At 35.2% G+C, this 18,572-nt stretch overlaps 2 protein-coding genes across 4 annotated transcripts in view; one reads left to right on the forward strand and one right to left on the reverse strand.

Annotated features, from left to right (window-relative positions):
- LOC145685383 (uncharacterized) overlaps positions 1–11,658 on the reverse strand; it is a 30,369-nt gene extending 18,711 nt beyond the window's left edge. The window contains exons 1-3 of one of the 3 annotated variants that reach the window (XM_081757778.1): positions 11,503–11,658; positions 8,274–8,772; positions 1,981–2,110 (exon numbers count right to left, since the gene is read on the reverse strand). In XM_081757778.1, the coding sequence (XP_081613904.1) occupies positions 1,981–2,110; positions 8,274–8,764 (621 nt within the window). In that variant the 5' untranslated portion in view covers positions 8,765–8,772; positions 11,503–11,658. The other 2 variants (XM_081757782.1, XM_081757787.1) reach the window with 2 other exon arrangements.
- A 52-nt stretch (positions 11,659–11,710) lies between these two features.
- Positions 11,711–18,572, forward strand: part of vari (MAGUK p55 subfamily member vari) — a 238,726-nt gene continuing 231,864 nt past the window's right edge. The window contains exon 1 of the mRNA XM_081757759.1: positions 11,711–11,850. The gene's annotated coding sequence lies outside the window, so the exon portion shown is untranslated. The remainder of the gene's footprint in view (positions 11,851–18,572) is intronic.

Genomic DNA, 18,572 nt, shown 5'->3' on the forward strand with positions numbered 1-18,572 from the left:
TCTTTAGTGCAGATTGAACCACATGTTTTGATGATGAAGCCTCAACACTGATAACAGAAGTGTATTTGTAGATTTTATTTTCAGCAGTTAGTTATATTGCTGTCTACAACTATGGATTCACAATAGCTTTCCAACCCGTGTTTCTTAGAGAAAAAGTTCTCTTACAAACAACATAGTATGTATGAAATGGAACCTCCGCCTACCTTAGCCATTTCACAAATTCAGGGCTAACAGTTGGTTCCAGCTACTGATCACTGAACTTTGTCTTTCTACTTGACATTTTCATTTAACAGAATACCTGGAAATAAGATTAATGATAATAGTTGACAAATCACCAGTTTTATTGTTCACAGGCACCAGATGGATATCTAAAAAAAAGCATAGCACAGGAAAATGGAAGCAATGCCAAACTTAGCTTAGGTACCCTCGTGGTTGCCAATCCACATGCTCAAAACGTGCGAGCCTCTGAGGGAAAATTTTCCTGATCCAACGATAGATTTTGTATTCTTTCCTGACTTCTGACCTCATATTTAATTTATTTTTCTGTCTTTTCCTTACAAATCTTGAAATTCTTGACTTTCCGATTTTTCCTGCCTGTAAGGATCTTGTGCATATAGTATCCTTCAATGTTAATACATCATTCCCAGCTCGTCTTTCATTACTGGAACGCACATCTTGAAATATTCTGCAGGTCTCGTAGTGAATTTTCGGTTATCTCTTCTATGGATTGGAACCAGCGACCTTTTACTGCCGGGAGATGCCAAATCAAGCGAGTAGAGTGCTGAAGTACAACAGTTGTATTGTTCTTCGCCAAAAAACTACCTAATGAGAAGCGCTGAATGACTGTGGTGCAGCATCAGCATCCTTGTTCTATTTTTCCAAGGTTTATGTTTCTTGTTCCTCATACCTTAGATCAAATATTTCATCATTTCTAAAAAATACTTTTTGTTAATGGTTTGACAATGTGAGACGTATTCCTAACAAACACCACAAAAATCACAGAACACAATAAGCATCACTTTAATACTTGAGTGACTCTGATGCGCTTTTTTTGAGTATCGGCGAAAATTTTCCTACTCATTGGAATCACTATGCCCTTGTTGTTTCATCGTCATAGCCATAGATCCAAGTCTTCTCACATGTTATGATGTTTTTCGGCAAGCCGTTGTCTTTATTTGCACAATTCAAAAATCTTCACTGGTTTCCTGATGTGTTTCTTTGTGTTCATTTGTTAGCAACCGTGGAACGAATTTTACAGCAGACGATGCATGTTCAGCCTTCAACGAAGACCCTCATGACACAACGATATACTAATTTCTACTTCCTCGGCTATTTCGCGGATGATCAAACGACGATTTTTCTGTAGAACATTGTGCACTTTCTGAACGTGAACGTCTTCCATATTACTGATGGGCATCCAGGTTTTGATTTGTCTTCGATATGTTCTTCCTGCTTTGAAATGCTGAAACCACTTATAACATTGGGTTCGACCCATATATTCTTCCCCGTACACCGTGCAACATTCTCAAAATTTCTGTAAATGTTTTGCCCAATATGAAACAAATCTGCTGCACACGCTGCTCTTTCAAAATCTTAATTTTAGTAATACACAAAATCGCCACAAGTATGGAACATAACTCCACTCCAACGCTGCAGTTTCATAATGACACAAGGCAGATGATGCAGTTACCATTAACATGCTTAGAAAGAATTCCACTGAGCGGCGTTGACAAGAAGAAAGTTTTTTGAAGTTTGGTTTCTTTCTGGACCGATTTCGTAATTATATTCCTCACGTAAATTCCTCTTTCCTGTCTTCGTGGTTTTTAGTTTTTATATATATTTTTCCCCTTGACAATGGAATAAGAACAGTTCCCAAAATTTGGGAGTTCAGAAGTCGTGAGGCGAAACGCTTGCGAGAAAGATACCAAACACGATTTCTACATTATGAAACGTTTACTTTTTAAATGAGTGTCAACTTACCTTGATATCAGCTATCGCTTGAGGTATAGTTTTCAATTTATTTTTACTAAGATTTAAATGTACTAAACTATCTAAGGAACTGAAACCTTCTGGAAGATCTTGCAATTTATTTCCTTCTAAAGTCAGCCACCTATAACGATAAAAAATTATATTAAATACGGTACTGATATTGATTCTTAATGCTTCCAGCATAAATTCACAGACTATTTGACTGAAACTACTTGGTTTCCAAAGTATCTAAATATGTAGTGCCAAAAAACTTGCCACCCACCTCTCTTTGAAAAACCTTGTATTTTTAGCCACAGTTGGAATTAAATCAAACTAATATGTATTTTATACATCACAGTATTGCGAGCGGTGATAATTTTAAGAAAGAAATGTAAGCAAAAGGCTAGTACTCACTGTAAAAAAAAAAAAAAAAAAAAAAAAAAAAAGTATTCTAAGTAGCGCATTCGGAAAACTCTGTTTTTATCTTCAGCCTACAAACAATTTGAAGAGGATTTAAAGCATGGGGAAAAATGTGGATACGTAAAACACATTTAACAGTTATCGAATTGGCAACGCATCTTAAAGTCAATAACCACAACACTGCTAATTCATATTTGGTAGAGAAAGCAAAAACAACTGAACGAAAAATTAAAGAAGCACATTACATTCATAAAGTGAAACCTACACTCAATTTAGATAAAGAAGACATAAATGTGATTTGGAGCAGTCTTTTTACTACATATTTCCGCCGTCTGGAAGATAAAGAAAAAAATATTGAATAACAGTGAACAGTGACGAATGAGTGACCATTAACATGTGTTCATTTTTGACAAGAAGACTTGTGCCTCCACATTTCTCCCCCATGTTTCAAATTCTCTTCGAATTGTTTCTCGGCTGAAGATGGAATCAAAGTTTTTCGAAAGTTACTTAGAAGAATACTTTTTTTTTTTTTTTTCGGTTAGTACTAGCCTTTCGCTTACATTTCTTTCTAAAATATATTTTCTTAGCCAATCGAGATCTTTATTGGTAGCAAAAGTATTGGAATTTCCTACGTACGGTTGCTAAAATATGACCTTTTAAAGCAATATGGGTGGCTAATATTTATTGAACAAGACTGTGTATGAAGAGTCAGGAGCTTCTAAAGGCAATCGGAGAAGAAGAAAAACTCATTTTTATATTCCATTTTTATTTATAAAGCGCACTGCTTCCTAGCAGTTTATTTCTCGTATCTATATGTGAGTAAAGGGATCGCACGAAGTGATGATGATGATAAAAAAAAAAAAAAAAAGCCCATACTGTAAGCATTGCCATTACGGAATTTGAAAATGAGTAACACGCTAAATTTATATACCCTATAATGAACTGAAAAGCATTTTAATTTCTCAGGTCACATGGCGCTAAAATTATTAACGAATGGAAACGAATATTAGAAAGAGATTTGAAGTTAGTTGATAACACAAACTAAGCATAGATGGAATAACACACTTAAATAAAAGTGTAAGTAACAGAAGGATCGAATTTCTGAATAATCTAACTATATAGACTGTACGAGCTTGTGAAGGCCATTACAAGCAGAAAATAAACTTCTCAACATACATTTATAAGACAGCGCTCGCATTCAAGCAGTGTGTTTACTGAATTTGTGTATATATATATATATATATATATATATATATATATATATATATATATGGATAGCTAAAGTACACCATATGAAAGGATTACAAGTTAAAAATCAGAAAACAGAAATTGGAGAAAAATACACCGTAAAGCATACAATTTCTTAATTGTGCACAAAACGGTATTAATTTTTGTGATCAGTTATCAGAAAAAAGAAAATCTGAATATTTCATGTGTAACGGCCAGTTCCCTGACCAAAGCTTTCTCCTGAAATTTTACTCTCAGGTGATATGTAATTCTTTCTTGCTAATATCATATTATATATTTACTTGTTTCCAATTCTGTAATTCTGCAGATTCTTCTAATAATGTACTCCTTTGAGTACTATGTTATGCAATTTATGTCGTCGTATTTTTAATATGTAGGCCTATACTGTATTTCAAACTATGTTTTTGAACTAATTAAAATGGTGGGCACTATGAAATTCTAACTACCTATAATATGAATTTCTAATTACTCTATACATTTTAAACCACGGTTTCTAGTTTTGGAAAAGATATAAGAACAGTGGTGAAAACTGAATTAATATAATCAAATATTCTAAGGTATAAAAGTGGTATAAATGTAACTGTGTGTGTCTCTGTTAGGAGGGTTTGTTTCATTGTTAGACGACATGATCAGATATGATATTTAGCAAAGTATATACAGAGGGTTGATTAATTCGTGTGTCAATTTCATTTGTTCACTGTGCAAAATTGGTATGAGGTAAAGCCGTGCAATTTGGTATAACTTTAGACGAAGAACATAAGTTTTGTTTCGCCATAAAAGCATGCCATTTGTACTAAAGATTGAAGAGATATAGGGTCAAAGGTCAAATTTCGATTTTTTCCTTATGGGACTGCAATGGTAAATTCTGAAAGAACCTGCAAAAACGTAAATCGAAGTGATAACAAAGAAAAAGCTGTATGGTATGATTCTATGTCGCAAGGCGACCAAATATGCGTCAATCAAGTGTCAAGGTCAGAGATCACGGTCAGATCAAAGTCACAGGTCATCTTGAGAACCCATTTGAATACACTGAAAACAACGCAATGTCCGTACCTCATCATGTCAAATGGGTTCTTACGGTGACCTGTGACTTTGATCTCACAGTGACCACTGACCTTGACACTTATATTTGGTCGGCTTGCGACATAGAATCATACCATACAACTTTTTCTTTGTTATCACTTCGATTTACGTTTTTTCAGGCTCTTTCAGAACTTACCATTTTAGTTCCATAAGGAAAAAATCGCAATTTGACCTTTGATCCTATATCTCTTCAATCTTTAGTACGAGTGGCATGCTTCTATAGCGAAACAAAACTTATATCCTTCATCTAAAGTTACACCAAATTGCACGGCTTTACCTCATACCACTTTTGCACAGTGAACAAATGAAATTAAATTGACACACGAATTAATCAACCCTCTGTATATATATATATATATATATATAAAATACATAAATATAGCTTTAAAGCAATCTGTTCCAGCAGAACTATCAATTATTATTGGCAACTGCGTCTTACTTTTAACACTTTTTTTCTTTCTTTCTTTCTTCTTCTTCTTCTTTTTTTTTTTTTTTCGATTTTCTCAGAAACTAACTAATCCTATGGCCTATGGAACTTGCTGCGTTCACAAAAGTTCTCCACTGACTTTTATTCTTAGCCAACTGGATTCAGTTTCTACTTTTTATTTATATTTCTCCGAGATCCATCTTAATATTGTCCTCCAATCTGTGCCTAGGTCTTCCTAATGGTCGTTTTCCGATTGGACTTCCAGTTAAAACTTTGAAAGTGTTTCTATTTTTTTCCATCCTGGCTACATAACCTGCCTAACTGAGCCTCCTACTTGATGATCCTAACAATGTTTGGTAAACGGTATAAATTATGTAGTTTATCGTTATGAAGTTTCAGCCATTCCCCATTCCCGTTTCTCTCGGGTCCGAATATTCATCTCAGGATTTTATTGTCAAATTCTTTCAGACTGCGTTCTTCCCTTACAGTAAGCGACCATGTTTCGCAACCATACAGCACAACAGGCACGATTATCGTTTTATATATTTTAAGCTTCAAATTCCTCGACAGAATTCGCCACGACAAGAGATTCTGAACTGAATAATAACACGAATTCCCAGCTTTTAGTCAAAATTTAATTTCTTCCTGTTTTCTTCTAATATTCCATGTTCCAAATCTCATGTCCATTTTATTTTGCTAAGGTCGTGCCAAGTTATCAATCCTGGTCCGAGGCTTCTGTAAATATTTCTGAACAAGTGCCTTATATACAGGATGAGGTTGTTAGCCTCACGCCAAACCCTCAAGCTGGAGGACCACTCCTTGTCGTCTGTCTGCGACTGCTTATTCATCGCAGCTAACCTCTGTATCTAGAAAACGTTTCCTTGATCTGCAATTTGAGAACGCGCCATGCCGTGGTGTTAGGAACTCACGTTACACGGTGTTCTCGGATGTGGTCTATCAACTGATATATGTCTTACTTTAGGTCGATATTTCAGTTAAATACAAATTAAAGTTTAAAAGTTAATCATAATTTTGGGCTGTACCTTATTAACCATAGTATACACTGTTTTCTTGCTAGTGACATAATGAAGAGATAATGAGATAATACTTCAGTATCATTTTCACATTAACAGGTGTCATGACTTTCGTTCGGCATCAGTTTTTAGTTTTATAAAAATTTTAGTTTCTCTCAATTTTCTCGAAAACTACGCATGAGTATTTATACTGATGCATATAATTTTGTTCTACTCAGTGAGATCTATCGATTTACATATGTTTGACCTTTGGACTTTTTTTCCCCATTAAATGCTAATAATATTGTAAAAGTTCTCGGTTTAAACATATTCCGCCTTATGCTGAGTCGTCTTGACATATGATTAGCACCATACTAAAGGTCTGACTACTGCACGAAACTTACGTTAGTCGAACCCTTTAGTATGGCTCTAATTACGCGTCGAAACGATTCTGCATAAGGCCCATTAAGTTTAGCCTTGAAATTTCGTACTTCTGTCTTATTTAGTATGCGAAATGTAGTTCAAGATATATTTCCGATATCTGTAATATATTGACTACACACTCTTTATCCTGCACAAGCATCGGTTGTCTAGCCCAGATTTATTCCACTGTGATTGAACAGGATACTCCCATGACACACGTCTACATATGAACATATTGGAATATATGATACAAGAGTGATTACATTTACTTGAATATAATTATATATGTAACACACCTTGCATCTAATACAAGCGTGCACGCTCATCTCCCAACGAGAAGATCCACACATCTAAAAAGGTTACCTTTCGCAGATTTCCTCATCCTTCCAGTAATCCACAAGTGCTATACCTCGCCTACCAAACGGGAAAGCAGCATGAAATTTTGGCGAAAAAGTACAGGCGATATATAACAAAATGCTAATAATCCGTTTTATATATAATACACATTAATACAGAATAATGTGATCTATCTGTAATTATGTTCACGTCCACCTAAGCGCATATTAGACATAGTCAATCTCCGCTTTGGTTTTACGTTCATTTAGGTACGTTATTCCACCTATATATCGGTTCTGCTGCCTACTAATTTTATATCTTTTCTTGTCTTTTAAAGTTCGTTTTTATATCATGATCATTATAGGCTCTATTGCTATTTTTTTCTCCTTCCTATTAACTGAATCGATTTTAATAGCAAGTTCATACACATTTCCTTGAGCTTTTCTGATTACAAAATGCCTTATTACACTAGAAGTCATTTTTTTACGTACTTTTTTTTGTGTGCGTGTGTGTTGTATATTAATCCTGTGCTGATGAACATATATGATAAATAAATAGTTTAAATGGGAGCCCTAAATACCATGAAGAAAAGTATCCACCAGGTATTTTGTGATAAAAAGTTCACTGCTTATAGATGACAAACAGTTTGAAATAAAGGGATGAATGGAAAGTAAGACAGAGAAAATGTCAAAGAAGCACTCCATGGAGTGTTCTACCCAACAGCACAGTTTACTAATCATCAACCTCACTTACTAATACAAACCTTAACATTTCATTAATTGTGATTAAGATACAAACCTGTTATTGTGGTACAACTACCCATGCAGAATAGAGATTAGCGAGCAAATTGGCTTATCAGGTAGTAATTTTGCTATATTATGGCGTATTTTAAAATTCATTCTTTTTAGTTAAAAGGTTTTTCAGAAATTTTGCCTACAAATCACTAAGAGCAAATTAAATTACTAAAGTGTAATTTGAAAAGAAATTGACTGACTACAACTAACGTCCAAAAATCTACTGTAATTGGATGCCACTTAGATAACGAGGACAAAATGATTTAATTATGCCTTACACAAATCGGACTACAATATTTCCTCGTAAAAACCGTTAGTGATGTGTTTCAGTTTTTACACTTTGAATAAAGCTCTAATGATTATGTCCTTTCGTTCGAAACGACCCCCAGACGGAACACTCCATGATATTTAAAAGAAAAGTGGAAGGAATGCTTTTTGTAAACATTAATATCTTGCATATCACATTGTAAAATTACGTCAAAGATGAAGATTATTAATAATAATAAGAAGAAGAAGAAGAAGAAAAGAAGGATGCGAACTCCCGATTCATTCAATATTTACCTAAGTTTCTTCAGCTTGCAAAATTCTTTAGGCAGTTCTTCAATGTCATTTCCTCTTGCCCCAAATGTATCTAGTTTCCTTAACTTGCCAATTTCTCGTGGAAGAGAACTAATTCCTATGTGATTCATCCATAGCACTTCTAGGTTACTCAAATCACCAATTTCTGGAGGTAGTTCGTGGAGCGGATTGTAGCTGATATTTAAACACACGAGGTGCTTGAGATTTCCTAGAGGGGAAGGTAACGACGACAAGTTGTTGTAGTCAAGGGACAGAGTTCGCAGGGTTAATAAATGTGTCACTTCCACTGGAGGCACTGAAAGTTTGTTATTGTTGAGGAAGAGCTTGGAAAGGTACCTCAAATTAGCAACTGTTGCGGGTAGCTGCACCATGTCATAGTTACTGAGATTCAATGTGCGACTTCGTTTCTCCTGCGCTTCTTCTATGAGTGCTAGTAAGTGATGTTCACGTATAAAATGTAAAAATGTTCCCATCGCTTTTCCTGTAAAGGAACGGAAAGTAGGTAAACACAACAGTATGGAAAAGTAATGTAGCTTCAAAATTCTCATAAACATATAAATAACTTATTCAAGTCATTTTCAAAAGGAAAACTGTATGTGTATTATACCACAATGCATGAAAGAAATCCTTAGTAAAGATTTTTTTTTTTTTTTTTTTTTTTTTTTACATCAAAATCACGACTTAAAATAAACAAATACAAATTGCCAAAAGGAAGATGCAACACATTAAAAACTCTTTGCAGAGCTGCCTAATTGCACCCATTTCTCTTAAAACTTGACTTCAATTGAGGTATAGAATTTCCCGCATACTTCTACAGCACCTAAAGACTACTTATTGGTAATAAACTTACTGTTTCTCGTGGTAAGTATTCTCGCTTTCAAAGTCACAGATTTCGGTCGGAACGCGTTATCTTTTTTGCTTTCACTAACGAGCAACATTAGGCAAAATCATTTATTCATTTGTAATCTTTGTGGAATATTCGTTGTGACGACATAATGACAAACACTTGAAAATGTTCTTGAAAAGACACTGAAATCCATACAACTACAGAAGTAAATATAAAAATAAATATAATAAAACAAAGAAAGGAAAAAATAAAAAAAAAAACAAAAACGGGTAGACTATAAAAATGTAAAGGGAAGAACAAAAATGAAATGAAATCTTGAAGTTCTACGTCCCATAGTTATGCGAGCTAGGCTGGACGCACTCCGGCCCACCATCTTCACCTTGCCCTAACGGTTAGATAGCATTCGTGCTTTTCTGTGGCCATCGAACACAAGTTGGTTTGGGTTTCTTGTAGTATTTCATGGTACATGTCTAGGGGCTAGTTGCTCTACTTATACACACATCGAGAAAGAATTTTAATTTTTCAACAATTACTTCTAGTGGTCCTGTTGGCCTCATCTATGCTAAATCGAGTTGTGTCGTGTCCCTCAGCGCAAGTCTTTTGGAGGAAAATCAGAAAGAAGTTGCTTAAAGAATTGTAGTTTTGAACAATTAATACAAGTAGTGTGCTTAACATGGTCTGCACGATTTTTCTATCCTCATTTATACGTATACCCACCACTGTTGACGTGTGTGCTCCCTACAGACACATCCCCCCGTGCCTCCTGCTACGCTCTTGCTCTGATTCGGTTAGATATCATTAGTGCTTCTTAGTGGCCACCTAGATTAATTTCGGGTGCTGGTGTAGTTTTGGCGCACCACATTTTGGAAGATTTACAGGTAAAAGTGAATCCTTTCTATGAAAAGACACATTTGTAAGGAACACATTTCTGCCGGCGACTGCCCCCTTTCCATTAGCTGTAATAAATAAAGAAAGAAAAAAAACGTGCCCTGCGGGGCTCGCTCGACAATGCTGTGTGAATTAAATATTAAACTTTGATACAGAAAGGAATCAACCTATCTACTAATCTATATAGGGGGACCTGTCTTCTAGAACATTCCTGGTAAATAGCATTCGTGCTTTTTATTGGCCACCTAACACAGATTAGTTTGTGTTTTGCACTGTAATTTTTATGCCATACATCCGTAGGCCGTATTGAAATTGAAAAAGTACTGTAACTTTTCAACAATTACTTCGGTCTATGTTTCGTTAAGGGGGTCCAAAACTACACTGGACCTCTTAAGCTAAACTAACCTAACGTAACGTAACGTAACGTAACCTAACCTAATATAACTTTATATCATGCAATCAAACGAAAATCAATAGAAAGAAGTGGTGTCAAAGACACTGGACCCCCTTAACGGTAAATTGACCATTACTTCTGGTGGACCTCCAGAATTTTATCTATGCCAAGTGAGTGTCTTCATCTTGCACAGTGTAAATCTTTTAGAAGACAATAAGAAGGAAATTCTAATTTATCAACAATTATTTCGAGTGGTGCACCAAAAGTAAACCTGCACGGAATTTTGTTTGTGTTTTCAAGTTGGTTCATTTCATACTCACCCTCAACTTTTCTAAAGCCAAAATGCACACAGTAATGCAAGAATTCTCTTTAAAAACACTTTCCAAGGCAGTAAGTATGCATTTCGCACTAAGAGAAGTTAAATATTTCAAGAATGTAAGATTGCCCCCCTAAAGTAGGATAGTACCCACATACGCGGCTTTACGTATACTATATCCTTTGTACCGTTAATGGGGTCCAGTGTGTTTGACACCACTTCTTTCTATTGATTTTCGGGTAATAGTATACATGAGAACGTCGTGATCTGCGTTTCTTCTGTGTTCTATTACCCCTTCTACATGAAATACCATAAATTTTCTACGTAGTGCAATAGTAAGAAGTATCCATGTGCACAAGACATGCGATATGCGTTAAATTCTCCCCCCCCCTTTACACACACATAGTCATATATAAAGTACAAGGGCACTACACATGCAGATATGAAGTACAGGTACGTTCTGTTTTATTTTAGTATCAGTCGATAAGTAAATCAAAGTCGCTTTGTTACCCCCTTGGTAAGTTCGTAGATACTCAATGAATAATCCTTGAAAGTATGAGCGTCCAGCTCCTTCGGGAACTGACGCGGCTTTACGTATACTATATCCTTTTCCATCTCTTGAGAAAAGCACCTACATTCACTTACTTACTTAACAAGCACAAATCATTAGACCAATTTTGAATATCATATAAACAGGAATAGTTGACAGCTCTGGCAATCAACGCTATGCATAACTTTACTAGCCGCTGAAACTTTTTATACTTACTATGATCTTCTGAATGATCCAATCATAACATTAAAATAAAATTTCTCCGTCATTTTAGTAACTGCAAGATGGTGAAATCTTAAGCATTTTCTTCTAGGTTCACATTTACATTTTTTCTCCTATGCTTACTACCATATTTAATCTTTTGAAGCAGAAACACCAGATCATTCGTAAAACAAAAGCGGAACGAAATTTTTAATTCCGCATACCACCACTTCCTGTGTGAACCGTCAAGCGCGATGAGTGAATTAAAAGTACTATGTACATGTGGAATTTGATAAAGTTTGTTTTTATTGTGTGGTTGAAATAATTTGCGTGGAATTATTGTTTATATATCATATTATACAGGTTTGTAATTCTCATCCATTGCTTTATTTTCTGATACTGTTACCTGAAATAAAGGGGAAAACTTTTACTATTAAAATATACAGTTATATTCTTGACGTAACTACGATTTCTATTCAAATTGGTGCTGATCAACTTTTGGCACGCCACATTTTGCATAATTTACAGGTGACATTCAGTACTTTGCATAGATAGGTATGTTTATAATGTACAAATTTCGGCTTAAGTTTAGAGTTACACCTCTAGTTTCAAACTTACAAAAAAAATTAAAACATAGGCCGCCTTATGCAGAGTCGTTTCGAAATGTGATTAGCATCATACTAAAACACTGACTACTGCAGGAGACTTATGTTAGTCAAACTCTTTAGCATAGCACTAATCGCGCTTCAAAACGACTCTACATAAGGCCTTAAATATTTGTAGGTTAGTTTAGGTAAGGATTAGTTAGTTTAAATGAGATTATGTTACCCGGTAAGACTTGTTAGACTAGAAAAGTAACTGGAACTGGTTCTCATAGAAGCTTCAACTATCACTTAAATTCAGTAATCCGTTCTTCTCATAAACATTTAAAAGGTTCTCTTCGTTATTCTTATATACTTCTGTAAAATCAATGCGGAAATATCACATTCAAGGCACCGATTCGTTATCCTATACGACTACCATGCTGCTGAATCACCGAAAACGTCCTCTTCTTGCAAATAGTACCCACTTCTACGTATTTTTTCTCGTATTAAAGATGACTTTACTGCTAAACTTACACACCTAAACATGACATAACAATCCCAAATCATTATTTCTTACCTCATTCTCAGCTGTGAATTCTCCTAATTTTTATAAAAAACGGAGGGGCAACTCTAAACTTAACCCCAAATTTCTGGAGGCAATAGAATGAAGTACAAAATAATACAGCTGTATTTTAAGTTTACAAGTGTAGAGTTACCAGTGTAAAATCATTACAAGTGCTTTATGACAAATAAAGTAAATTAGTACATATAAAAGATAACTGTGTTAGATAGATCTTCCAACAGCGGTGTATTTCTACACAGTGTATTGAAACTGTATTTTATGTTTAGAAGTGGAACATTACTAGGGTTTACTTGAGCAGATGATTCTGCCAAATAAAAAAATACAAAGATCCATCTGCTCGAGTAATGTCCTAAATCACGTAACTTAATCTAACGTGAAAATGTAAGGAATCTTTCAAAATTTGATAGAACCGTCTGCTCAAGTAACGCCGTGTGAAACCGTGACAAATGCTGCTGAAACTTGTGTCATTGCCAAAATCCACTTTGATTACCCTCGCTTACGCGTGTACACACCGTCGCTGACGCGCCCGTAACACACTGCTATGACAGATAGCATTCCTCCTTTTTAGTGGCCATCTAGCGCAGGTCAGTTTGTGTTTTTTGCACTGTAGTCTTTATGGCATACGTCCATCCGCCGGTTGTATGTACTAATCGTAAGAAGAATTGTAATTTTTGAAAATTATTTTGGTAAATTTTATGTATGCTTAATGTTGATAACGTTCTGTCGCCCAGCACAAGTTTTTCAGAGGATAATAAGGAGGAACGTAGTGAAAGAATCATAATTTTTCAACAGTTATTTCGTATGATCTGCCAGAATTTGACCTGCACGCAGAAATTTGTTTATAGGTGGAGATTAAGAGTATCGGGTTATTCTGTTCTGAAACTTTTTTGAAGTTAACTCTGTTAATTCATAAAGAAGAGTAACGCACGAAAAACATATTTATGTAGGTACAGAGGGTTAAGTTCAGTATCGCCGGACCAATTTTAGGAAATTTACAGGGTCAGTTTGAGAATTTATTTAAGTTTGTGAGGGAGAATGAATGGAAGTCATGTCTTAAGAGAAATGGTAAAAGTTAAAAAAGCGGTTGTTATTTTTTATGTAAGCAGCACTGTATGTGCAGGCGGATGAACTATTTCGCGGAGAGGTACACTTGTTATGACATAGTGGTGCGAAAGACAGTGTGAAATTGCACATACATGTGAGTGGTGTGCCAAATCATGTATGAGTTATATAGAACTATTCAAAAATAACGAGCGACAGTCAAGAGCCTGCCTTACTAAAAATAATTCAAAATTTACCATGTTGCCATCCGTAGAAATTACAGTGTTGCCAGAATAACATTCCCCTAAAATATAGTTAAGGCAGAGACTAGAAGAACGAACTCAATTGCATTTGATTACGTATCATGTTGTTTTGGTTTGCCATGAACTACTTTTTAAATAATAATTGTATTTAGTTTGTCATAAAAAATTCTAACATACAGTTATTAAAATTAAATAATAGAGCTATTTAAAAAGTAGTTCACAGCAAACGAAAACAACATTAATCAAATGCAGTTGAGTTCGTTCTTCTAGTCTCTGTCTAAACTTAGATTTTAAGGGAATTGTTATTCTGGCAACACTGAATATTCTTCAGGTTGATATTTTCTGTTGTGGAATAAAATTATCTATGATTGTGGTAAGTTGCATTTTGTTATCTTCTTTCACTTATGAATGAAGAAGCAAAATAAAAATGGTAAATTTTGTATTATTTTTAGTAAGGCAGGCTCTTCAGAAACTATTGTCAACGACAGTGTATTTCCGCACAGTCTACGGAAGCTGTATTTGTAATTGTTTAGTAATAGAGATCCAAGAATGAAGAAGACAGAAAATAATGTAACCTGCGGGGCTCTAACTCTCCTTCACTCACCGATGCCCGCTCGGCAATACTGTCTAAATTAAATGTTATTAACCTAACCGAATATGAATAAAATATCGCCAAAAAAGTCGGTTAACAGCCTGGTCCCCCAAAGCTAAACAATAGCCGCTGTATTTTATGTTTAAAAGTGAAGCGTTACTAGTATGAAAGCATGACAAGTGCTATTGAAATTTGTATGATTGCCAAAACCCACATGTTTTCACTACCTTTGTTACGCGTGAACCCACCGTCACTGACACGGCTACTCGCTTTAGAGACCTTACCGCGCGGGAACACCACTTTCGGTCTACTTTGACTCGGTTTGATAGTGTTTGTGCTTTTTAGATGCCACATAGCACAGGTTGGTTTCTTTTTTTTTAGCATTTTATTTTTTATGCCTCTTACTTAATTGTAACTTAATATAATCTTTAATGTAAGAAAATTGCGTCCGTGTTCAGAAAAGGGAAGGGAACATATTCCTGCAAGAGCGTCAGGTATTGTTGCGCCGTTAAGGTAGTGTCAAGTGAAAAATGGACAAATGTTGCTGGTGTTCCACATGTCACACCACACTGTTACTTTTGGATGACTGTGTTCTTTACTCGGTTTACTGTCACAACAATATCGACAATTATGTCAATTGATCTAAACATTTAAAAAGAAATAGGCGTAATCGCCGAACAGTACGGTATCCCACGTGTAAACTACGGATCCAGTTCTTGATGGTTCGTAGCTCATAGGGTGACCAGACATACTTTTTTTAAGAGTATTATACTCTTTTCGAGGTTCATATACTCTATACTCTTTTTTCTTCCCAAAAATATCAAATTATACTCTTTTGTGGTATTTTCAATTTCATTTAATGTTTAATGCATTTTCCCATTGAAAATCGCATTTTTTTCTTGTAATAACTTGGACGTTGAGAACACTGTTTAGTACTTCGTAGTAGCAGACCCGCTGCGCTGTGCTGCGTTTCTCGTCCTTGTTGCATTGTAGGGTTGCCAGATTTTCTTTTTACAAAAGAAAAAAATAATAATATAACTAAACTGTTTTTATTAGTTAGTACTAAAACTATAGTAAAGACGGCAAAATTAAAGTGATAGATTTATCCAAACTTTCAACGTTTTAATTATTAAATTCTTAATTAAGTTGATTCAGTACCTGAAATGATTTATATTTTCGGAATTTATATCTCTTATTCCTACAGTTCATAGTACGGGGTTTTGTTTTCCCTTCAAAGTGAGTGTTCTTGGTAGTGAGAATCGTGCAGTGATTATTATTCTAATTAACGTGCGTACGTACACTCAGTCAATTATATTATTCGAGGATTGGAAGAATTTATTTTATTAACAATGTCGCGAGGAAAATGTCAGTATAATCAAGCGTTTGAAATAAGCTATCCTTGCATTAAAAGGGCCCGCAGTAACGATGTTTACAAAGCATGGTGCACGGTATGTAAGAAGGAGTTCTCTGTAAAAATAAAATAAAACAAAAAATAAAGGGAAGTATGATATAGAACAACATATAAAATCCAAGTCGCACACTGAATGCTCATCAACTTCCAAAACAGGTAAGTTGGATAGTTTTTTCACCACAGAATCTTCAGAAGAGCTAGATTTAATTCGACTAGAACTTGTGTGGTCATACCATAACATAACCACTCTTTTAGAAGCATGGACTGCACTAGCAAACTTTTGAAATCAACAGTGAATAAAAAATTTGCATGTGCGAGAACGAAAACGGAGGCTTTGTTAACAAGAGTGTGGTCAGAAAATATTTTAAGTAATAGTGTTAAAAAAGCTCCTTTCGTCGTTGTTGCTTGTGATGCTTCCAATCGTAAAGCAACCAAACTCATGCCTGTTTTAGTGCGGTACTGTGAAGTAGATACTGATATTAATGTAATGTCTTCTAAAAATTCATAGCATATCAAATGAAACCTCGGAAACTATGTCGAACATATTAATGGGTACATTACGTGAGTTTTGTTTGGAAAATAAGTTTATCGGATTTGTAGCTGATAATATACCAGTAGATTTTGGAAGCATAAAAAATAAAACAACAGGAAACGTGCATAGCGAACTAGAGTGCAGGTTGAAGAAAAATGTTTTGCCTATCGGGTGTGGGGCTCATATCCTTCACAATGGAATTTCTGTGGCGTGTTCGAGAGTAATACCGATCGATGTTGAGAATTTCGTTTTTAAAGTATACAATCATTTCAGTATTTTTACTGTAAGGACAGAAAATTTGAAAAACTTTTGTGAGTTCATTGGCTGTCATTATGAGGGTCTTTTGTATCACTCAAAGACGAGATTCTTGTCTCTGCTTCCGTGTGTAGAAAAAATTATACGTCAGTATGAACCACTTAAGGGGTACTTTTTGAGTAATGAAAATGCTCCGATAGCTATAGTCAATTTCTTTCGGGACGAAACAAGTGAGTTGTGGCTGTATTTCTTGCATGCTCAGTTAATCTTGTTCACTGAAACAATTACAAGAATTGAGAGAGAGGATATAACAGCGACTGAAGTTTCTGTTGGATATTTTGAACTTCTGAGGAAATACAAAGATAGAATTGAACAAAACTTTTTCCGTTCTCTGCTAGAAATTTACTTACGAAACTTGTAAAAGAAGGGTATATAAAAGAGGAATATGCCTACTCAGTGTCAAGAAGGTTTTACTTTGAAGTGATAACATACTTAGAGATGTGGTCACATCGTTTTTTCGGAGAAGTAAACAAGATGAAACATTTACTACTTGACACATCAGTTACCTATGAAGAATTTCACGAGTCGTTTACATATTTCTATGAGCAGGTAAAACATGTAGACAGTTTGTCGAAATTCAGTGATAATGATATTTTTGACACACTGTGCAATATCCAGATGTGTTAAAGAACACCTTGAGCAATGGGGAGAGAAAAGAGAGACAATGATGGGCAAATGGAAAATAGTGTACAAAGATTTAGTGCGGGCTGAGTCAAATTTAAAAGTAATTTGCCACTCGTGCAATTCTTGTTTACTTTACCGGACACTAATGTTGATTGTGAGAGGCCGTTCAGTGCTATTAACACTTACTGGAGCGAGGAAAAAAATCAACTCACAGTGTTGACACTGGAACAAGTGATGAAAGTGAAGTTCAATGTAAGCATGACCTGTAAAGAATTCAGACTGGCAATAAAGGATAACATTAACTTACTCAAGAAAGCAAGATCGTCGCAGAAGTATGAATGGTGGTGAGTAAAACTGTTTTAAGTATTTAACTCATTTGCATGCGCATTGGACAAAATACTGTAATTCATCTCGTCTTCATACTTACTGTCATTTCTTTCTTTTTTTTTTTTATATACTCTTTTGGATTTAAAAAAATCTGGTCACCCTAGTAGCCCACGTGCAGAACTTTACCGTCTGTCTCGGTTATCTTTATTTACTCTGTGTTACCGGTACATGTGGAACTCATAATGGTGTCAATTATTGGTATGCAATATCCGGACAATGGAGAAATGGCTCATATTTTCATGAGTACCGGTACTGCATTTGGGACACTAACAAACAATACTACGTGCCTAGCTCCCACAGTGCAAGTTTCTCGGAATTTAGCGATCACTTAGCGTTTCGTGTTGTGGCATACTGGATTTCTATCTGGTGTAGTCCTCTAAAATGTCTCTGAAGTTTCGTTTCCCGGATGTTGGTGTGATTTCTGTTTTCTGGGAGGCATCTTAGATAATCTGCACGAATACCAAATTTTGTCGGTAATTCAATTAGAGTTCTGATCTTACAATGTTCATAACACGCAAACTGTACAAGATAGGAAAGAAATAGTTACATCATTGGATTCCTGATCTTACACCGGTTATATATATATATATATGCTAAATACTTCCCTTCTCATTTGAAATTAGGAAATCGTACTCAAAATGGCGGCAACAGTCTCCGTGTACCTCGCAAGTTTTGGCTCCACTGTACTGCTATCTCCCATTAACAGATTTCACATTTTCCTCTCATACGAGGGTCATTTCATAAATAGTACAC

The sequence above is a fragment of the Thermobia domestica genome, chromosome 1, assembly GCF_964235325.1.
Source record: "Thermobia domestica chromosome 1, izTheDome1.hap1.1, whole genome shotgun sequence".
Lineage (NCBI taxonomy): Eukaryota > Metazoa > Arthropoda > Insecta > Zygentoma > Lepismatidae > Thermobia > Thermobia domestica.